Below are 23,213 nucleotides of genomic sequence, written 5' to 3' on the forward strand. Positions count from 1 at the left end.
AGTTGGTTTTGAAAAAAATAATGACAAGATGTACCACCTAGAGATTGTGATAAAAGTGCAGATTCAATAGATAAAAAGCACGCAGAACATCTTTATATAGTATGAATAGTCTAAAATCCAATTATTTTGCCAAATGCAGAAACTTATTGGATACATCATGATTATCATCATTGAGTTAGAGGTCTCACTTTGTTGCCCAGGCTGGAGCGCAGTGGCACAATCACAGCTTACCACAGCCTTGACCTACTGGGCTCAGGTGATCCTTCCACTTCTGCAACCTGAGTAGCTGGGTCTACCAGCACGTGCCATCACGCCTGGCTAATTTTTCTTTTAATTTTTTGTAGAGACGAGTTCTCACTATATCGCCTAGGCTCATTATCTTTCTTCAGTTTATCTTGAATCTATTATTTAAACAAATGTACTGAAATAAAATAGGAACAAAACCAAGCACACTGTAAAGTTGTTACAACTTTCAAACACGTGTCTATTCATACAAGAGGCTACGTTTATTTCATAGATGCTTATGAGAATTAACATCCAATATTGAAGTTGGAATTTTGTTACCTGGTCAATCAAGAGAATTTGAGAATGCTTGCCAATTACAAAGCTCTTTAAGAATACATTCTTTAAACAAAGAGTAGTTAGGAAAATGTAACTAGCACATGATGTTAGCTGTAATTAGCTACTGTAGTTCAAGATCAACAAGGTAGGGTGGGTGGGGTGGGGTGACTCATGCTTCTAATTCTAGCACTTTGGAAGGCTGAGGAGGCAGTAGAATGGGGTTGCTTGAGCCTAGGAGTTTGAGACCAGCCTGGGCAACATAGCAAGACCTTGTCTCTACAAAAAGAAAAAAAAAAAACTAGCTGGGCATGATAGTGCATACCTGTAGTACCAGTTACTTTGGAGGCTGAGGCAGGAGAATCGCCTGAGCCCAGGAGGTCAAGGCTATGAGCTGTGATAGTGCCACTGCACACCAGCCTGGGTGACAGAGACCCCGACTCAAAAGCAACAAAGAAGATCAACAAGGCAGTACCTTGAGAAAGTTATGTCCTTAAAGTTCAAATAATGGCCCAAAACAAGTTGTCTTGAAAAATGAAATCATGAAAAAGCAGTTTAATACTTGATGATTTCACCTCCTCAAACTGTAACAGAGACTATTTGAATCAATTTTTTTTTTTTATCATATGAGAAGAAATGTGATCGCTCTTGACGTGAGAAACCGATTAGAATTGTAGTTGGCATACTCTAAGAAATTCAGGATAAATGTCACCTTGATGTTTCGGAAAATAATCTTTCAAAAGGAATGATTGATGCAACCAAATGAAGTTCAAGGATACCCGAGTATAGCGATAAATAATGCCACAATTCAAGCACTGTCCTTGAAAGAATTCAGCTAAATGGGTAAATACAGCATTTTTAGATTTCTGAAAAAATTTAATCTCTGGATAAGTATGGAAACACAGGCATAATTTCAAATTAGCTTTTCATTAGTTTGCAAACTAAGCTTTTCACTAATTAAATACTTAAAACATGTACCATAAGTTTACTTCTGCTTAAAAAGAATGAGCTAATGGGAATTTTATCCCGTTTTGGAAGGACACATTCAGTCTCAATGATTAGAGTCTGTCTTATCTAAAATATGTAGAGTACATATTTTACTTAAAAAAAAAAAAGAAAACTAAACGATATTAACATACTTAAGAGCACAATAAGGGAGACAGACCAATTTGAAATATATTGTGAAACTTGCCTGCTGTGGGTTTTTTAAAAAAACCATTGACATTTAAATATATATTCACTAATTAATAAAATGCTCGCAATAAAAATACGTTATATCTATTCTTCTGGTAACACGCATACATAGTTCAAAGCAAATCAGAGCTTAAGTTTTTTTGAATCATTTCTGAAAAGTATGTTTTATAGCTACACGATCCATTTTTAGTTAAAGTAAATCAAAAGAGGTAATTTGTACAAATCATACTTCTAAAATATTAGTACATTTTCATGAATATATACTTTCTCATTTCTTTTTGCTTGGAGATAGAATATGGTGTTTCAAAATGAAAATAAACACATAGTCAAAAACAAAACAAAAACAAGTATGCAAAAACATTTTATTTATACTAGATCAACATTTTTGACATGAAAGGTAGCCACTTTCAATTTCTCAGGAATGCCTAGAATCCGCAGTTTTCAGAAAGACTAGTCAACAATTATTTCACTATATGTACATAAAATAATTTCAGAATGAACTTTTTAAACGGTTTTGCCTATGGCAAATTATTTTATAAGCCTGGATGTGTGGTAAGCTAGCTTTCCCAGGAAATGAGTGTAATCCAACTATGTTCCAAGAGTATTAAACCAGTTTATACAACAAATATGAGAATCATGTATGTGCATCAACTGTGCTCAGATGAGCATTCTCTTTATCAAAATATTCATTTTTCAAAAAGGCCTCACACGAACCCCTCAAACCAATCACTCTCTCTTTCTATGTCCAGCACTCTTTTCTACTTCAAGTAGCATGACTGTATAGACAACTGTCAAATTCCAGTGGAACTGTACACCGACTTAAGACTATGTAATATATATCAAACACAAGTATAGTCACTGACTTTAAGGGACAAGGTGATAATTTACCAATAATAATGTAGCCAATGTCATTTTCAGTTTAGAGGGAAAAAAGCAGCCCCCAAGTGTCCTTCACTTTTCAGTATTTCCCTGTAACACACAGAAGGAAAAGAGATCCTCTAAAAATAAATCATTAGAAAATACCTTAAATGAAATGTTCTATGTAAGTGTTAAATTTCAGATTCAAACTATATTTTCATTTGTATTTCAATTTGGGAAAAATTTCACAATTATCAGGTCCTCTCAGTTACATTTCTTTTTGAGCATTTAAATCTATTACACACTAGTTTGAAAAATTCACCTTGGTTGCCACTCCCCATGCTTCTTTCCTCAGGTAAGTCCATTATATGTATGAAAATGCTGGGGAGGCTTAAATAGCACTTAAAGAATATTCACGAGAGCTCTGAAATGTTGAAAGTTTCATCATAGCTATTTACTGCAGGATTTGTAATTCAGATTCATCACAGCATCCCAAAGAAATACTGTGTGAATGGAATGCATACAATTCCCACAGAACACACAAACTGAAGTCCAAAAGGCACAGAGTAATGCTGGTGGCTCTTTCTAGTCAGTTAAGAAACAATAAAAAGTCTGCATTTTTCTTTCATAATTTAAATACTTAAGTAATCTCCATTTTATTATTTTATAACAATGACTTCAAATTTACATTATTTTAAGTACCATTGTAATAGCTTAGTGTATAATACAGATATTTGCTAATATCCCATTCGAAAATTAAAAAAAAAAACCCTCTTCACTATATATATATACATATAAAAAATTATTCTGAAAGACAAGAACATAGATGAGGGACTTGGAACAGACTATTAACTCAACTTTCTATCACCACAGTTGTAACTCCAAAATCAACAGACATACAGCAAAAATCAAAAGCAGTGCAAATATCTTTGGAGGTTAGGATAAAATTATAATGCAAGAACATAAAACTGAGGAAATAAAAAAGGCAAGTACTTCAAGTACAAGGAACCAGTCTGCTTGAGGTCCATCTTAGTGTTTACTGAGGGTTTCCTTTCCGCTTCTACTTCTTTCTCTGAAACACATTGGCCAACATGGCGCCTGATGTTGTCAACTGGCCCATTTTGTTCAAAAACTTGGTCTTTGTATCTTCACTTACTAAGCTTGCAGCAATTGATATTGAGCTAGGAAAGAAATTATAAAACTCATGTAAAGCAATTAGAAAATGAAAATGTCAATTTTTCATTTCTTTAGTAGCATATCATTAATGAATACATTCTGAATTGGCATCACAATAGGGAAACTAATATTTATAGTGGGGAGTTTTATATCCCATCCTGGGTTAGGAGCTTTCCTGTTCATAATCTAGGTTAAAGGAAGCAGTACATAGAGTGGTGGTTAAGAGCAAGTCCGGGACTGGACAGAATCCTGATTCTGTTTGTCAGCCATGTGACCTTGGGTAAATTATTTAATCTCATCTGTAAAATGGAGATAATTCTAGTACTTACCCCACAGGGTAAGTACTACAACCTTTGTTGTAGAATTCTACAACAAAGTGCTCAACAAAGTGCTAGGCCTATAATAGAATGCTGTAATTGTTATACATCATAGGAATATATCCTATGGTATAATTCCTTTTTTAAGAGGAAACAAGTCCTGAATTGCCAGTTGCATTAATTTCAATCAACAGTTTCCAATCCATTTCTTCTTGATTTTTCGCCAACTTGTCGTGTGTAGGGGTTAAACACAATCTGAATGACTACTACAGATTGCTACTTTATCACACTGCGAACAGACACAGAATATTGATCAAGCAGTTTTTTCAATGACTTGACAACTGTCCTATAATATTCTAAGGAGCCCAATTTATTGCCTTGTGGCTTTGGTCAAGATGCTTTAGATCTCTGATTCAGTTTCTTCATCTGTAAAACACAGTTGTGATTCTATTGCAAAACATCCTGAGGATTCAATGGGATAACGTGTTTGGGCATGCCAAGGACAGTGTGTGGCAAGCTGCAGGAGCTCAACAAATGTCTGGTGGATCTACTGCATGAAGTGTGTGCTGCCACGGAGGACATCTGGGTCTGTGTAGTCTTTAAGGATGAGCACTTTGAATGACTCAGTTAAAAACCCATCCACAACTCCCACCTTGAAAATCTTCTTCCCATTGCTCTACTGCCAATACACCAATGGTTTTGTAACATCTCCTCTACCATTTCTTTTTATTTCTATTGCCAATACCTTAACAAGTGAATTATTCCAACAGTCCTGAATCTTCATTATCAAATTAACTTTTTTTTTTTGAAAGTAGTATTTATTGAGAAGACAGAAAAGCTCTCAGAGCAGGAGGGGACCCAAGGGAGTTGCCTATCAGATTAACTTCTAAAAGTTACCTCTTGGCTAGGTATGGTGGCTCACACCTATAATCCCAGCACTCTGGGAGGCCAAGGCAAGAGGATTGCTTGAGCCCAGAAGTTCAAGACTAGCATGGGTAACAAGTAAAACCCTGACTCTAAAAAAATCGAATTAGCTGGCCGTGGTGCCATGCGCCTATAGTCCCAGCTTTTTGGGAGGCTGTGGCAGAAGGATGGCCAGAGTCCAGAAGGTCAAGGCTGTGGTAAACTGTCAGCATGCCACTGCACTCCAGCCTGGTCAACAGAGTGAGAATCTGACTGAAAAAAAAAGTCACTTCTTCATAGCACACCCAGCTCAAAAATCTTTAATGCTCACTTACTGCCTACAAGATAAAATGTGCTTTGCATTCAAGAAATGTAGCTCCCCCTTCTGTTCGGTTTGCCTAGTCTATTTGTCAATCATTCTCACATCTTTCTCTCTTTCTACCCATTGCTTACTCATCTTTCAAAGTTCAGTTCAAGTCCTATCTTTATGGTGCCTTTCCCTAACTTTAGCTTTACAGTGTTCTTCTCTTTCTGTGGAAATCTCAGTGTAAGTCAAAAGATAAGGACAATTTTAACTTATATCTAGAATGAGGGGAATGTATGAGTCATACTTGAGATACTAACAAACTTTAATGAAATTCTAAAAGGAGGGCAACAATGATGTTGGAAGTCTAGAAATCGTAAGAGGTAAAATGAAAGGATGAAGAATGGTCTGGAGAAGAGATTTAGGTGTCTTAACTGATGCCTCTTAATGTTATGTGCCAAAAATTACATATGTATATATGCAGAGCTGTATATGTCTGCATAGTTCTACAGATACACATCACAGTCACCTGGGGGAAATTCTTTGAAAATTCAGATGTCTAGGCCTAACCCTAGTGTTTCTGATTCTTTTAATCTGGGGTAGAGACCCCAGTTATCTATTTTTCAAAACTTTGCAGCTAAAAAAAAAAAAATCACGGCACCACAGCAATTTTCCCTCCTCTGGAGACAGAGTTTAAATTTTGATCAGTTTTACAATGGGGTAACACTCTCCCAACCCTCCACCAAATGACAGAGGGTAGGCATTTAGAAAGGGAGACTTTAACCCACAATAAGAGATTAAAACTTTTTTTCCAAAAATCAAGTTATTAAAAATGAAATGGTCTGCCTTGTAAGGTAATGTGTCTCCTTGCTGCAAATTTTCAAGCAAATTTCAAATCTTCCCTTTGCAATTCCCATCCAACCTGTTGCCATTTCCTGTTGCCACTTCTGAATTTGTAGAGCATCGTACATCGAGCCTATCTTCTTTTATACTACGCCTGTTTATGTCCTACTCTATCTTTCTCTCTCCCTCTTGTCTTAAAATCCCCACTGGATTCCTAACACCGTTCTAGTTTACCCCCAATTTCTCAGATAATCTCCTCTTCCATCTGCATCTTAAATGTGGGTCTCTAATTCCATGCCCTGCCATCCTTTTCCCTCGATCGGAGCCCTTTTCCTAAGTGATATCACCTATCCACCTCTCCCCCAACCCTAACTTCAACTATCACTCCTGTGCTAATAGTTCTTAAACCTCAATGAACTGCCTATAGTGTCTTCCCACCTGTTCTTCAACTTTCAAATATTCATCTTCAGAACAGTTCTTCCTATAGTTCTATTTTGTTGTATTGTGCCATCATCCATTTAAATGTTCAGATCAGAACTATGGGAATCCTTAGATTCTGTTCTCCTCCACTCTTAAACTGTTGCTGTTAAACTGAGTTCACATCTAAAATACATATCTCTAGTCCATCTTCTCATACTCACTGCCATAAACAAGCATTATAATGTGGTGGTTAGATCACGGACTCAGGACCATAATGTCTGGATTTTGGTTTCTCCACTTTGTAGCTAGGTGACCTTTGAGCAACTTACCTGCATCTGTGTCATCTGAAAATGAGAATAGTAAAAGTATCTACTTTGTAGGATTATTATGACAACCATTAGCGATTATATGCAAAGTGCTTAGAATGGTATCTGGTTCGTAAGTGCTACTTATGGTTACCTTCCCATTCATGCCCACACCTGATCTCATCATGGATTCCCATAACAGCTTTCCAATCTGTTTCACCAGCTTCTCTGTATTCACTAGAGTCTGGCTCCTAAAGTAACGTTTTTCAAAGTGTGGTTCTTGGATCTGTAACATTAGCACCGCCTATGAACTTGTTATCAGTACAAATTCTCAGACTCCATTCAGAACTTCTGAAAGAAAAACTGCCTGTAATTCCAACACTTTGGAAGAGTGAGGGGGAAAAAATGCTTGAGCCCACAGGAGTTCGAAGTTGCAGTGAGCTGTTACTGCACCACTGCCCTCCAGCCTGAGTGACAGAGTGAGATCTTGTTGCCCAACCTCCAATCAAAAAAAACTCATAAAACTCTGAGGATGGTCCCAGTAATTTCCAGATGATTGTGATGGACCCTAAAGCTTGAGAAACAAAGATTCTAAGGGTTGGTAAACTACAGGTAGCAGGCAAAATCCAGCCTGCTGCCTGTTTTGGTAAATAAAGTTTTACTGAAATACATCCATAGCCATTCATTTATATACTATCAATGGCTCCTTTCCTGCCTAATAGCAGAGTCCAGTTAAGTAGTTGTGACAGAGACCGTATGGTCTACAAAGCTTAAAATAATATTTACTATCTTTACAAAAAAAGTTTGCACCTCCTGGCTTTCAGGATAAAGTCCAAACCTCTCAGTGTGGCATACAAAGTTATTTATTATTTGGTGTCTGCCCACTTTTATAGATTTATCTCTATCATTCTCCCACGCATACTCTGTGCTCCAGTTTTACTTACAGTTCCCAGAAAGGTTCTTCTGTCATTTTGCACAGTGCTGATTTTTCTGTACATAACCCCTTTTCTCTTTTCCTTTTGCCTCTTGAGTCAACTGTTCATGCTTAAAGACTCCTGTATTCCTTTTTCCTTAGAACCCTTTGCAGGCATTGTTTTAGTATTTATCTACACTTTTTTTTTTCCTAGTTGGAACCTCATTCTGTCACCCAGGCTGGAGTGCAGTAGCATGCTCACGGCCACCCCAATGTTGACCTGTTGGGCTCAGGCAATCCTTCCGCCTCAACCTTACAAGTAGCAGGAACAACAGGCATGTGCTATTATGCCTGGCTAAGTTTTTGATGTATTGTGGAGATGAGGTCTCGCCAAGTTGCCCAGGCCAAGTTACCCGCGGGTTCAGGCAATCCTTTCACCTTGGCCTCCCAAAGTGCTGGGATTGCAGGCTTGAGCCACCGCGCCCGGACTTATCTATACTTTTAACTGCTTCTTTTCCCTACTTTCTGCTGCAACACCGGGCGGGAAGAGACTGTGCCTTGCTCAAGCTCATCTCTGTGAACAGCCCATGGTAAGTGCTCAGTGAATTTTACTAACTGCCGAGTAAATATAAGAAAGGTATCAAAATACATATGCATACATCTTTTGCCTACAGATCAGTGCTTTCAAACTTTTCTGACAAAGATCCACAGAAAGAGACACATTTTACATCATGACCCACAGCACACTTACACAAGTAACTGAAGTTTCATAAAGAAACACTCATCCTTACAACTTGGGATGTACTCTCTGTATTTCATTTCTTGGGAGAAAATGCTTATCATAACCAATCGCAATGAGCAGAACACTTCAGAGATATAACTGTTTTTTTATCTGTACCTATTCTCACTTTCCCTTCCATCTTAGAAGTAGTTCCTTTTACTGTTCAAGGCTCTTTTCTTGTGCTTTCGATCTATAATAGACTTCAAAGCAGGGGTGAGTCAAGGAAAGCTTCCTTGAAGAGGCAATATCTAAGCTTTGTCATGTAGGATGAATAGGACCTCATTAGGCAGAGTAAGCATTTTCCTTGCAGAGGGAATCCTGTGTGTAAAGACCTGGGGAGAAGCCGGGCTCGGTGGCTCAGCCTGTAATCCCGTGCCTTGGGAGGCTGAGGTGAGTGGATTGCCTGAGCCCGTGGGTTCAAAACCCTCCTGGGCAACTTGGCGAGACCTCATTTCTAAACAAAACAAAACAATACAAAACAAAAAAACACCTGGGGAGAGCAGAAGCATGGCATAACAGAGGTTCCTGGAGCCCTCCGCTAAGCCTCTCCTGTTATCCTAGGTTGGTTAGACCATTCTCTTATTTATACAACCAGTATAATTTCAACATGGACTTACTGTACTATCTAAACCATGTGACTACAGTGTCATTTCCATATCTTGTCTAGTTATTCTCTATGTAAATTACTGGTGGGCAAAGTTATCTCACTTATGTTATTTACTTGTTTTATCTTCAACCCTGAGCAAAGGGTCCAAAATGAAGAAAAACTTGCAAGTGAGAAATTTCATGAGATTATCTCTGATTCGTGCAGTGCATACTGCCTGCATCACTTATTTAGTATTTGTAAGTCTCTATTCTGTTAATGTCACATAAATGTCTTCATTCCCTACAGGACTGTGAGCATCCTGATGGAAGGACATTGTGCCCAAACTCTTCCATTTCCCTCTTGTATCTAAAAGCAGAGCAGTTGTTTGTATATCCACTGACCAATAACATGGTTCCTGTTTGCACACATATGCTTTCATTACAGAAGGTAAAGAGTAACAGATATAATACTGCAATATTTTAGGCATTTTTCTGCTTTATTTGGTGTTTACAGAACACTCTTTTACTAAATATAAAATATTTCCAAAAAATACTTTTAGCACATAACTAAAAAAAGATTAAAAGACATATATCATTAAGCTTTGCAAATTTTAATGATAAAATTAAAAAAAATCAATAGGAACAATTTGTAGACAAGGTTATAACTGTCTCCTCTTGCTCTTACTCTCCAAAAGGAGAAATTTTTAATTAGTATGTTTATGATATTGTCATACCAGATTGCAAGGAAGTGTCATGTCAAAAGGACCAGGAGGTCAACTTGAAAAGGCTCATATTGGCTAAAGATGGGATGATTTGGGCATCAATAGAATAGTTTCTTCAATATGTAAAGTGTATAGAGAAAAAAAGAGAAGAAGGGGAACTTTCTATCTATAGATTAAAAGAAACATCAACAACTGCAATGTATGGAACTCATTTGGATCCTGACTCAAAAGAAACAAACTGTAAGGAAAAAACCAAAAAACAAATCATTGCTGACATTTATGAAACAATTAGAAATTTCAACAAAGTCCAGATATTTGGTGATACTAAGGAGTCATTGTTATTTTGGTGTGATAATGGTATTATGTTTATGCTTTTAAAAATAACTTATCTTTTAAAAGATACATATCAGAGAATGGGAGGGAGAAGTAGGTGGGGTAGGGATGAAACTGAAGCTGAGTTATGAACACATGGGAATTCATTATATTTTCTGTTTATTTTTACATTAGAAAATCTCTATAGAAAACAGGAATAATAAAGAAAATTTGAATGTTTCTATTATTTTACCCCTCTATGGCTAACATGGCAGGCATGCATAGAGAGGAGCTCCTTCCTTAGAGGCTAAAGAAAGAGTTCTGACATATCCTAGAGGCAAAACACTGTGTATGTGTGTTGGGCATGGGGGGCAGGGAGGAGCGCATGTGGATGTGTGTGCTCCTAGACTAATAGGGATGAAATACTTATTCCTGGTAGTCAGGCTTAAAGAAAACACTTTTGAGCTTTTTATGTCTAAAAGAGTCTACTTAAGATTAATTGTTCAGAGTTACTTCAGCAAGAAAGCACACACAGTCCATTTGTAAATTACTCTTTTGCACGAATGCCCAACTTTATTCTTTCACATCTATGTTCTCATATATATGTGTGTGTGTTGAGTTGGAGTTTCACTCTGTGGTCCAGGCTGGAATGCAGTGGTATGATCACAGCTCACTGCAGCCTTGACCTCCTGAGTTTAGGTGATGCTTCCACTTCAGCCTCTCGAATAGCTGGGACTATAGGCATATGCCACCATGCTCAGCTAATTTTTTGGATCTCTTTTTATAGAGATAAGGCCTTACTATGTTGCCCAGGCTAGTCTTGAATTCCTGGGCTCAGCTAATCCTCCTGCCTCCTTGGCATCCTAAAGTGTGGGATTACAGGTGTGAGCCACTGTGCCTGGTCCATGCTCATATTTTAACTTCACTGGATCTTTGGATTCTAATTCATTTGGTTAGAAGCATGTGACAAGACCATTGCCAAGTTTATAATCCTTGATGCAGTAAATTGTTCATTTTATAACTCGTCACAAATTTCTAGGTATTATTTTGACTAGTGAGTACCCAATCAGAATCTTGTTGGAAGCTTTTAAACTTACAGATCCCAAGGCTAACTGCAAATATTGAGAGAAGGGCATAGAACATGTTGTAGAGATCTAAATTTTAAATTCTCCAGATAATTATGATGAGATGGTTTATAGCCAGCTTTTGAGAAGATGACTTAAATCATTCTCTTGTCTTCTAAACAAATGACTAAAACAACACACAATGAAACACCATACCCATATACAGCAGATTCAGGTAGAGAAATTAAGATTAACATGAAACCTTAGAAAAACATAGAATGTCTTACCCTTGAGGCTCTTGGACGGTCTTGTTTTCTACTTTTTGTTCACATTCTTTTATCATGGAACTTAAAATAACCTGATTAAAAAAATTACTTTAGTGAAATACAGTTTACATAGTAAAATACTAAGGTTTAATCTAAAGTTTTTATTTAATTTTTAATATTCCCATAAGGTAATATGTCAATTAAAAAATTACAGCTTTGGCTACTGCTCTGTTAAAAGAATTCATATTAGATTCCTACACTAGGTGCAAAATTAGCTTTAAAAATTCTCAGTCATATAACAATTTATTCTGATTTTTACTTGCCTTCTTTCTTTCTAAATCTGTTTTCCATTCCTCCTTAGCTTCCCCACCAACTAATGTTAAAAGTAAAATTCATATACATCTACATAATTACACATACACCTAATATGGACACATACATACTTTCCTAGTAAAAGCTAATCTATTCTATGTCCCTTTGCTTTCTCCAGGTTGCAAAAAGCAAGATGCTCTAATTTTTTTTGATTTGGAGTCTCATTCCATTGCCCAGGCTGAAGTGCAGTGGCACGCTTATGGCCACCCCAGCATCAACCTGCTGGGCTCAAGCGATCCTTCCACCTCAGCCCTCCAAGTAGCTGGAACTATAGGCACACGCTACCATACCCAGTTAATTTTTTGATTTATTGTAGAGAAGAGGTATTGCCAAGTTGCCTAGGCTGTTCTCAAAACCGTTGGCTCAGGTTATTTTAATGTCTAGAGCCAAGGCTAGGTACAGCTCTGTGGTTACTAAAACATAATCGGGTATACGATGAGTATTTAAGAGTTAATATTATTCCTGCAGGGCGACTAAGTGAGTGATGGAAAGGGTAGAAAGATCTAAGCTGCAGCTCCGATTGTTGGCAACCACACCAGAAACTGAATGACCTTCCTGAATATTCTCGGCCCAGGTTTGGGTATGGAGGTAATAAAATAAGTATTGTCTTAACTCCTGGATTCAAGCGATCCTCCCACTTCAGTCTCTCAAAGTGTTGGGATTACAGGTATGAGTCACTGTGGCTGGCTTAAGTATTTATTGTCTACCTACTATGTGCTAAGCACTTTTTTAGACACTGAGGGTAGAACAAATAAAACAGACAATATTTCCTCCTCGTCGAGCTTATATTACAGTAAGGAAGATAGACAATAAACACACAAAAGGCAGGTAAATAATGTAGTATCTTAGAAGGTGGTAAGAGTTTTGGAAAAAAATACCAAGTAAGATAGGGGTACTATGAAAGCCAAAGTGGAGAATGCTACAATTTACATGGAGGTGTTCAGGGTAGGCTCCATGGAGATGGTAACATTTAAATAAAAACCTGAAGAAGATGGAGTGCTGTAGAGACTGGGAAGAGGCGACCGTGCAAAGGCTCTGAGGATTGGGGCCATAGCCCTGTCATGTCCTCAGCAAAAAGGTCAGAGTGGTGGGAGCACAGCGAACAAGGAAGAGATGGCAGAAGATGAAGTCTGAGAAGTACTAGAGGAAGGAGTTGGATTCTTCGGTGCTTTGTAGATTATGATAAAGGCTTTGGGCATTATTTTGAGAGAACAAAACCTTTATCATATTAACCCTTTGTTGAACCCTTTATCTCTGTTCCTGCTCTCTCATTTCACAGGCTATAGATTTTGTTTGGCTATTGTTTTTTTACTTTACAGCTTTAAAGGGAAGTGTTTTTGTACTTTTCCTACTGCTTCTTGCATAGTCTCTGTTTCTTCTAGTAAGTTTCTTCTTTCTTGTTTATTTTCATCTGTCTTCAGTATTCAAGGTTTTTCCTCAAATGGTTCAGGATATTGGGATGTACATTGATTGGTGTACCAAAATGCTGATTAGAATCTATGTATGAATAGACTTCAATTTAAGGTGAATCTGGCACAATTTTCTACTAATCTTTTTTCCTTGCAAGTATGATTTTGGCTGCCAGCATTTGAAGGGTAATGAAGTAGTTCATCATTAACTAGCTTTCACTTAATTTTCCTCTTTTTAGTACAGCATCCCACTTCTGCTCTCAGCTATGCCTGAGAGATAAAGAAGGTAAAGCTCCAATCTCTCACCAAGGTTAGAAAGGGAATCTGAGAGTCTGATTCTTTTAAAGTCTTTAAAACATTCCACCTACTTTCATTCCCACCCTACCCTAACAGAAGGAGGGTGATTTGTGGTAAAGTACATTGGCCTCTTGTTTCTTCTGTTCTCTAGGCTTAGGCTTAATGTTCATCTTGAAGCAAAAATCCTCAACGAAATATTAGCAAATCTAATTCAGCTACATAGAAAAGGAATTATACACCACAACCAAGTGGAATTTATCCTGAGAATGCAAGGTTGGTTTAATACCTTCAAATACATTGATGCAATACACTGTGTCAATAGAAGAAAAAATAACCTCATGATCATCTCAGTTGTTGCAGAAAATTTTTTTAACAATATCTAACACTCCTTTATGACAAAACATATTCTACAAACTAGTAATAGAAGGACACTTCCTCAACCTGATAAAGGGCATCTATAAAATATGTAAAGCAAAAGTAAAAAATTAAAAGGAGAAATAGACAATCCCCAATTACAACTTTTAATACATGTCTTTCAACAGCAGATTCTCCAAGCAGATCACAAAAAAGTGATGCAAATCTAGAAGAACTGAACCATAAAATTAGCAGACTTTACCTTATTATAACAGTGTATCTAATAATGACAGAATTCATACACTTTTCAAATGCCTTACTGATCATATTCTGAGCCATTAGGTGAACTTTAACAAACTTCAAAAGACTGAATTCAGAGTATGTTCTCTGATCACAGGGAAGTTAAGTTAGAAATAAATAACAAAAATATCACTAGAAAATTCCCACTCTTCCCAAGTTAAACAAACCCCATGGGTCAGTAATGAAATAATGAAAAACTCTAATTTGAACTGAATGATAATGAAGATACAACATAGCAAATGCATGGGATGTAGCTAAAGCCATACTTAAAATGTTAAATTCATATATGAGAAAAGTAGAAAAGTTAGAATAGCCTAAGCTTCCTCCTCAACAAGTTAGAAAAATAGAAAAACAAATTTTAACAAAATAAAAGGAAACAAAAATGAAAACATAACTCAATGAACAAGAAAGCAGTAGAGAAAGTCAACACAGTCAAAAGTTCAATATTTAAGAAGATTAATAAAATGGATAAATTTCTATTCAAAACAAATTTTAAAATAAAGTAAGCAAAAAGCAAACTATCAATATCAGAAATAAAAAGGGAACAATAAAGACCTTACTATTAGACAAGGGGAAAAAAGAAAAAGCCTTAGAAAAGCATGTTTTCATCGGATGACTTTTCTACATATAAAAAACACAAAGAAATCTTAAGGCATTTTATTATTAGGATTAATAATAAAGTTTCTTAAGCTTGCTAGATATAAGGTTAACATATAAAAACTATATGTATTTTTATACACCAAGAAGAAAGAATTTAAAAATGCAAACTTAAAAAAGACACCATTATAACATTATATAGATATAAGGGGCCATAGTTTTTCAGATGTACTGAAAGACATTAAAGAAGATCTAAATAAATGTAAGATTTAGCATATTCAATATAGGAAGATTCAAAATCATGAAGATGAAAAGTCTCCTCAAATTAATTTATATAAATATTCAATTTCAATCAGAATCTGAATAAGATCTTTCTTGGGACTAGACAAAATAATCCTAAAGTTTACATGAAGAAGATAAGGATCACAAACAGTCAAACCTTTCCTAAAAAAAGGACGAGGTACTAGATTTGCCCTAGTGGATCTCAGAACTTTTAAACAAGGTAACTGTAAGGAAGAAAGCGTATCATTTTTATGATAAATTAAATAATTTTATTGTGAAAAGCCAGTATAAATTTTTTTGAAGTATACGAGATAACATCTTTAAGAAATGATCAATCTGTAGTCAAAGATGCCAAAAATGTAAAAAGACATCATCACAAATTAGAAAAAGATATTAAAAAACACAAAGCTGACAAAGTTTTAATAGATTCCAGACTATAACAAATTTTTAGAAAATAATGGGAATAAAGACAACACAAATGAAAAACAGGCAAGAAATCTAAATAGACCTTGACAGAAGAACATGACTAGTCAATAAGCATACCAATGGATGCTCAAGTTTGTCAGAGAAATGCAAACCAAAGCCATAAGGATAATTTTTTATTAAACAAATTAAAAAGTCTAACAATATCAAGTGTTAGCAAACATAAGACTAAAAGGGTATTCCTATACACTGCTTGCAAGGATATAAACTGTTAGTACCTTGGAAAACAATTTAGCATTAGCACGCAAAATTGAAAATGTATGAACTGTACAACCTGTTAATTCTACTTCCGTGTATATCCCACAAAGCTTTGCATATGTGCATCAGGAGATGTTTGTAATTCTGTTTTGATATACAAGATACTGGAAATAACACATATGATCTCAGGAAGAAGAATGGATAAACTATTACATAATCATACAAAGGAATACAATTTGTCATGACAATAAGGAATTACTACTACAAGTATCAAAAAAGGATGAAGCTTATAAGCAAATTGTATGAAAAAGATAAACAAATATGCAAATACATATAGGAAATCCCACATATGCAAGATATATTTTTTTGAGAAATAAGTAAAACTAAACAACATGTTGTTAGGGATAATACGTGGTGAAACAATAATAAAAACAAAGTATGATACATAAAATTCTGGGCAAGTGTCAACTTGCAGGATCACAGGAGAGGGACCTGATTAGGGAAGGGTATGGATGGAGCTTTAAGATATCAATAATCTTCTTAAGGCAGGTAGTAACTACATAGGTACTGGTTTAACTATGAGTTTTTAAACATGTCAGCCATAGTCTTGTGTGTCAACTTGGCTAGGCTATAGTACCCAGATGTTTAGTCAATCAATGATCTAAGTGTTGCTGTGAAGGTATTTTGTAGATGTGGTTAACATCAATACTAAATTGACTTTAAGTAAAGAAGATTACCTGGATATTCTTAGGCCTAATGAACCAAAAGTGAGGTTTCCTGGAAGGAGTTTATTTCAATTATTGCCTGAATTTTTTAGCCTGCCCTCCATATTTTCAATTCCTGCCTGTGTTTCCAGCACTTCTTACCAGCCCCCACAATTGCATGAACCAATTCCTTAAAATAAATCTTTTAATATATCTATCGGATTTTGTTTCTCTGGAGAGCCCTGACTAATACAAACACATATGTGATATACCCTTTGAATGTATACTCTATTTTATGAAATGGTATTCTCTTGATAGAGGGAAGAGAATATACAAAGGCATGGAAGCAAAAGAGGAGAGTATGTGGTGGAAATGATGAGTTAGCCTGGCATAGCTGGGGCAGAGTATGTGATGAGAGAAAGAGGGACAGGAAGCAGGACGGGGAGAAAAGGAGAGATAGGAAGCTATCAAGATGAAGAGATGCCAGATAATAAAAGGCTTTGTATGTAAGAAATTCTTAAAAGGAGGTTTTCAATAGAAGAATAGCATCAACAGATTTATACTTTAGAAAAAGTATTCTGGCTGTAGTGAGAGTCAAAGAATAGTAGAGAGCTAAAATTGGAGAAAATTTAGGTTATCTACGATGTTCTCAACGAAATATTATCAAGGGTTGAACTAGCAGAGGGACACAAGTATAAATAGAGGGAACAGATTAGAAAGACATTATAAAATTAAAGAACTAATTGAACATATTCTAGGTTGCCTATCAAGTATTTGACTTGGGAAGAAATCAGTGTGTCATTAGTCAAAGTATGGTAAAAGAGAGCAATGGTTTGGCCTTACTGAATTTTTTTTTTTTTTTTGAGTTGGAGTCTCACTCTGTCACCCAGGCTGGAGGGCAGTGGCATGCTCCCAGCCACGGCGGTCTCAACCTGCTGGGCTCAGGTAATCCTTTCGTCTCAGCCTTCCAAGTAGCTGGAACTATAGGCGTGCGCTACCACGCTCAGCTTATTTTTTGATTTATTGTAGAGAGGAGGTTGCCCAGGCTGGTCTCAAACCCCTGAGCTCAGGCAATCCTGTCACCTTGGCCTCCCAAAGTGCTGGGATTACAGGCTTGGACCACCGCACCCGGTCCATGTGGAATTTGATAGACACCTGTGGGACGTGCAGGTGGGATGTACAGGTGGCAAAGAGCAATAAACTTCGATGGCTCCAGCATGAGGCCAGAGCAGAAGATGAAAATCTGTGTGATGCTAATGTATATAGTACAGGCAAGTTAGATGATGAATGAGGATGAACTTGTTCATGGACAGCAATTCTAGTGAGTGAAAAAGGGAACACTTAAAAGTGAGGTAAGAAAGGAGGGGAGATTGGAAAAAAGCAACTACAGAAGTAGGGAAAAAATGGGAATAGAAGTGGAATCTCAAGAGCCATAGGAGTTTTAAAAAAGAAAATGCTGCAGAGAGACCTAGAGCTCTAAGGTCTAAAGAGTCCGGTCAGTGTGGCAGTTTGGTCATGAGTGATCTTAGGGATAACAGTTTCACTGAACTACTGTGATGGAGTGAAGGTGATGGATGCACCAATAGATGGTGTGAAAGCTGAGATAGTGAGTGTGGACTCTCAGGAGGAAAAAAAAAAAGATTTGAAGAGAGATGAAGAAAAGCTTTCATTTTATTTAGGAGAGTCAAATATAGTGGGAAAAAACAGTAGAAAAATAGGTTGAAGAAGAGAAAATGAGAACAGAAAATCAATAATAAACAGGGTTTTAGAGGAACAGAAGGGGAAGCAGGAAACAAACAGAACAGAATAGAAGAGTTATGAGGAAATGAAGACAGAAAACAGAAACTCTGGATTTAAGAAAGTTAACGGTCAGAGATAACTAACATCTTATAATTAAAAAAATTCTCATTATACTAAGTGAAGGAGAGTATGTGATCTCTAGAGAATTAAACAGAGGCTCAAAGATGTTAAAGGAGGTGTTAAAGATATCACATCTAGCAAGTAAATACATAAAATGACATCGAGCTAGATTTAAAAAAAATTAAACATAGCATATCATAATTAAGCTTCACAAAAAGAAGAAAGAAAGTGTACATAGGAGCTCCTAAAACATGGCACTGATAATCACAGTGGCTTACCTCATGCTCTGGAGAGAGATGTTCCATGTCAGTCCGTAAACATCTGAGACCAGGTAGAAAGTGATTAACCATTAAATCCTCTGAAATGACTTGGGACAAGGTAGTTAAGGAATTTAAAAAAAAACTGGTACGTCCAACAGAACAGCAGAAGTTACTAACACATAAAAAAGAAGCCCTCTTCAATGAAGCCCGTGGCATGCTGATCGCTCAGAATAAACAGGCTCCCCTTAAGGAGGACTCCTCATTTGCAGAGCAAGTTACTTATCAAGGTCAATTGTGCTTCTTCACACAAATCTATTAATTTCAGTGGTATGCAGCATTGCAACATTCCATAATTTAATGATGCAAAATTAAATTATGCATAATTATGCAAATGTAGAAAATGAAAACTATATCACGTAATCTAATCATACTTAAATGAGCATGAAGTAAGTATAAAAAGTAAGAAAATTAATGTTTTCAAGAAAACTAAGTTGAAAGTTGTGATAAAACTGAGAAAGGCAATTGCTTAAAACATGACTATTTGATGATTATGTACAAGACAACTGCAAAAAACTGAGAATAATAGAAAAATTCTGTACTAATGTTTCTGGATCCTTTCTAAAGAACCTTAACCTGAAAATTATAGGCAACTGCATTAGTGATACAGTTTATCTGAGAAAGAATATATTTTGATGAGCAGAACCATACAAAAGAAATGTCTCAGTCCCACATCAAAAGATTGGTAAAATAAAACACATTTATAGATTTTAAAGTCAAAATTAAGTTATCCTGGTTTCTTGTTTTAACCATCCTGTTAAAGTGACCTACTACTGGTCCTAACTAATTTAGATAAGAGAGTTTTTGCTGGAAATACGAACATTCTGCAAGCCTAGTACTATTTTTAGTCCCTGGTCATCTTTGAATTTTAGGTGATTATCTTGACATGCAAAGGAATCAGGAAAGCAGATGCATTTCTCCAGGAAACAACTAATCTTGCACATGCATACCAATTTTGGTGTATTCTCACTTTATCTTAGTTAGTGATTTAAATGTAGCTCCTATTTAATACTATACTACATTAAGGTGAAAAATACCAGTAAATGAGTTCCCCAAGATGGATTTAATTAGTGTTCCCCCCGCTCACCTTTTTTTTTTTTTGGAGTCAGAGTCTCACTCTGTCACCAGGCTGCAGTGCAGAGGCACACTCACAGCTACCTCAGCCTTGACCTGCTGGGCTCAGGCAATCCTTCTATCTCATCCTTCCAAGTAGCTGGAACTACAGGCGTATGCCACCGTACTTGGTTAATTTTTTGATTTATTGTAGGGACAAGAACTCGCCAAGTTGCCCAGACTGGTCTCGAACCCCTGGGTTCAGACAATCCTCTTGCCTCTGCTTCGCAAAGTGCTGGGTTTACAGGCGTGAGCCTCTGGACCTCGTCAGATGTCTATCAGTTTTAAGAAACATTATAGAATGCTGTATGTTGCATTCTATATTCTGTAGTTTAGTGGTCCTCAGACTTTAGCATGGTCATCAGAATCATCCCTGATTCTTGGTCCTGACTCAGACTTTCTGATTCAGTAGATCTGGAGAGGGACTTGAGAACTTGCTTTTCTAACAAGTTCCTAGGTTATATTGAAAATGCTGGTTCAAGAACCACGCTTGAAGAACTTCTGCTGTAGTTTGTCAAGTTCTTTATTTGCATATCCAAATGCTGCCAGTGTGCAAGAGTTCCTGTTCAAGTGCTAGAAGTGTTTGTTACTTCTGAGTCTGAACTTGTACTTGTAACACTCTCTTGAATAAGGACTATTGCATACTGGCAGTATTTGGATCCAGAGGAGTCTAGGTTTCTCCATATTGTATCCTGATGCATCCGAACAGTACCCGGGCCCTCTTCCTTCTCTTTGTGGTCACTGGATTCCCTCATATTATATGATACCCCAAATCCTTTACAGCTTCCTGATGAGGGTGATACATAACAAATTTTAAAATGCCAATGGAAGTCTTAATAACAGGATGTTGCCAGTAACTTTAACCTTTTGATGGTGTGTTTAAATGGGAAATGCTCTTATAATAAGTTATTTATAAATTCAGTAAGTATTAAAAATACAGACATCATTCGGTTGAAACAAATTCCTATAGACACACAAAGGGCTGCAACTTAATGATTATGTAGTCTTGTTTTCTAGATATGGGGTAAGTACCACCAAGATATAACTGTGAATGACCTTTGGATTAGTGGTTTAAAGTCTGATCTAGAGAAATGTGGGCATGGATTGAGAAGCTAATGATGGCTATATTTGTAGAGAAGAAGGAAGTCATTCTCCTCCTCTTTCTGTTCATTGTTGGGGCCTACCTTTTCCCTACGGCATCACGCAATCTTTCTAAGGGATTGAATACTTAGAGGTAATTCAGTTTTATTGGCTGTTAAGAGCTACCTCTACCTCATTGGTGAATGATGGTCAAAAGGCTTCTAACTGCTAACAATGACAGGGCATTCAGAGTTCTCCAAGGGAGATCATTTTCAGATAGCTCAATTAGAAAGTTTATCTCATAAATAAAATTGGCCTCTCTGTAACCTCTGCTTGTTAGTGTTAGCACCATACTTTTGCTATGTAGCATGCCTAATCATTCTTTCACCTAAAAACCTTTAAAATAATTATATTATCTTTCATCCCTAAGTCATCTCTTCTCTAGGTTAAATGTTTCTGAATTCCTTCAAACTTTCCTTAAACATGACTTCTTGACTTATTATTATTGCAAATGTTAAACATTATCATTTTTCTAATTTCCCTGTTAAAATGATGTCAGTGCTGAAAGAAAGACTCTTATAACTGATCAGTTCAGAATGTAATGGAACAGAAGAGATGTGAGCAATATGATTTTATTTGTGGCGATAACATTCCATTGACTCAAGTACAAGTTCTGACTCAGAACTAACACTTCTAGTACTTGAACAGAGACTCTTGTTAAGGTGGTTCTTCTCCTCACTGTGCTGGCATAGAGACTTTAAAAAAAATATATATTTAGTAACATTCTGTGCATATGTAAACACAATAATATTCCTCTATATACATTTCTGTACTCTTTAGAAATCACTGTCTATCCCCCTGGAAAATTGGGTCTTACAGAGTTACAAGTTTTGATCTTTGACTTTTCCATTGTCTTCTAGGCATATTCCTTCAGAAACTCTCTGCTATATAAAATTATAGATGACTTTTTGCTTAAGTTTTAAACATCTACTTTCACAAAGACTAATACACATGCCAATGCTTGCTTTCTTTGAGATACAAACTCTGTGTGCCATTATTGCTTTCTTGCAAGGGTCCTATCACTTCTCCATTACTAAAGAATTATTCCTTGCTAATTAAGAACATCAATTCCTCTTTTTGCTTCCTCTATCTCCTCCAAATTGAAAATGCCAACAAGAAATCAAGAATGGTAAGTTCTGCTTTTAGTAGAATTAAACTTATAGAAGACATATGAATAGCTGAGGTACAAAATTATTAAAATATGGTCTCTGCCCACTTTATATCATAAAAACCATGGCTTATATTATCCATATGATTAGGCTATTTGTAGTAGAATCCCGGGATAAACTGCTCTCAACTGTGTCCAACTTTTAGTTTTAATATTTCCAAAACAACACATAGCTCCCTAACAGCTCTAACTTTTCTGCTTTCTCTATTTGATGTCTTCCAAACAAAAATAACCTTCAGTGTCAGTGGTATTTTAGAATATATTTACCTCATTTAAAACTCCTGCTCACTTTGCTTATTATTTTAAACTGGTATATAGCAATGTAGGACCATAAATAGTAATTTTAAAACTTTTCCTTTGTTTTCTGCCTTCTCCTATGAATCATTAGAAACCTTTTTTTTTTTGGGTTATAATCATAATCCTGATTATATTGTTTAGCATGTACTTTTATAGTTCTATTTAAGTGTTCAGCCTTTCACTCTTTTTTCAATCTCTCATTTCCTCTTTCTTGAACCCTTCTGCCTTTTAATAAGTGAGCCTAGAAGCCGGAGTTCATTTTGCCCATCCTTATCTTTACTTCCTTCTTAGTTTTCTTTTATAGGCATAGGATAGTAAAGAGAACATTTAACAGGATGGCTAAAGTCCTTTTTTTCCAACCAGTTTTTCTTTTAACCATTAAAAAAAAAAGAAGAAGTCACGAAAGTTGTTAAGCCTCAGTTTAATCATTTATAGTACAGTGGTTGATGTGGGCCTAGATGACCTGTAAGCTTTCTCCTCATTCTACGATCACTAGAGTGATTAGGTATGCTGGCCTTGTACTTTTCTAATGTATGATATCTAAGGGAACTCACAGTATTTGGTTGGATACTGGTAGTTAAATATTGATTGAAAAACCTAAACGCCAGAACATATACAAGTCTTCCTTTTGATGAACAGAAGTCTCACCTGCAATTTATTCTGCCCCTCATTTTTTGCTCAGTTACATAGCTGATTAACATAAATAAAATTCAGGTTAAGAACCTCATCAATGTTTTCAAAACTATAGAACACATAAGCACAGAGGATTTAAAATTATTATTATTTTTAATAATTATTTAA

At 36.2% G+C, this 23,213-nt stretch overlaps 1 protein-coding gene across 6 annotated transcripts in view; it reads right to left on the reverse strand.

Moving 5' to 3' along the window:
- Positions 1–2,094: 2,094 nt before the first annotated feature.
- KIAA1468 (KIAA1468 ortholog) overlaps positions 2,095–23,213 on the reverse strand; it is a 69,612-nt gene continuing 48,493 nt past the window's right edge. For 3 of the 6 annotated variants that reach the window (XM_021706755.1, XM_021706752.1, XM_021706754.1), the window contains 3 exons: positions 18,656–18,744; positions 11,543–11,613; positions 2,101–3,791 (listed from right to left, as the gene is read on the reverse strand). In XM_021706755.1, coding sequence (XP_021562430.1) covers positions 3,671–3,791; positions 11,543–11,613; positions 18,656–18,744 — 281 coding nt within the window. In that variant the 3' untranslated portion in view covers positions 2,101–3,670. Of the gene's footprint in view, positions 3,792–11,542; positions 11,614–18,655; positions 18,745–23,213 lie in introns of all 6 variants that reach the window. The other 3 variants (XM_008073629.2, XM_021706751.1, XM_021706753.1) reach the window with 2 other exon arrangements.

The sequence above is a fragment of the Carlito syrichta genome, unplaced genomic scaffold (assembly GCF_000164805.1).
Source record: "Carlito syrichta isolate Samal-C Ts95f unplaced genomic scaffold, Tarsius_syrichta-2.0.1 Scaffold315980, whole genome shotgun sequence".
In the NCBI taxonomy this organism is placed as follows: domain Eukaryota; kingdom Metazoa; phylum Chordata; class Mammalia; order Primates; family Tarsiidae; genus Carlito; species Carlito syrichta.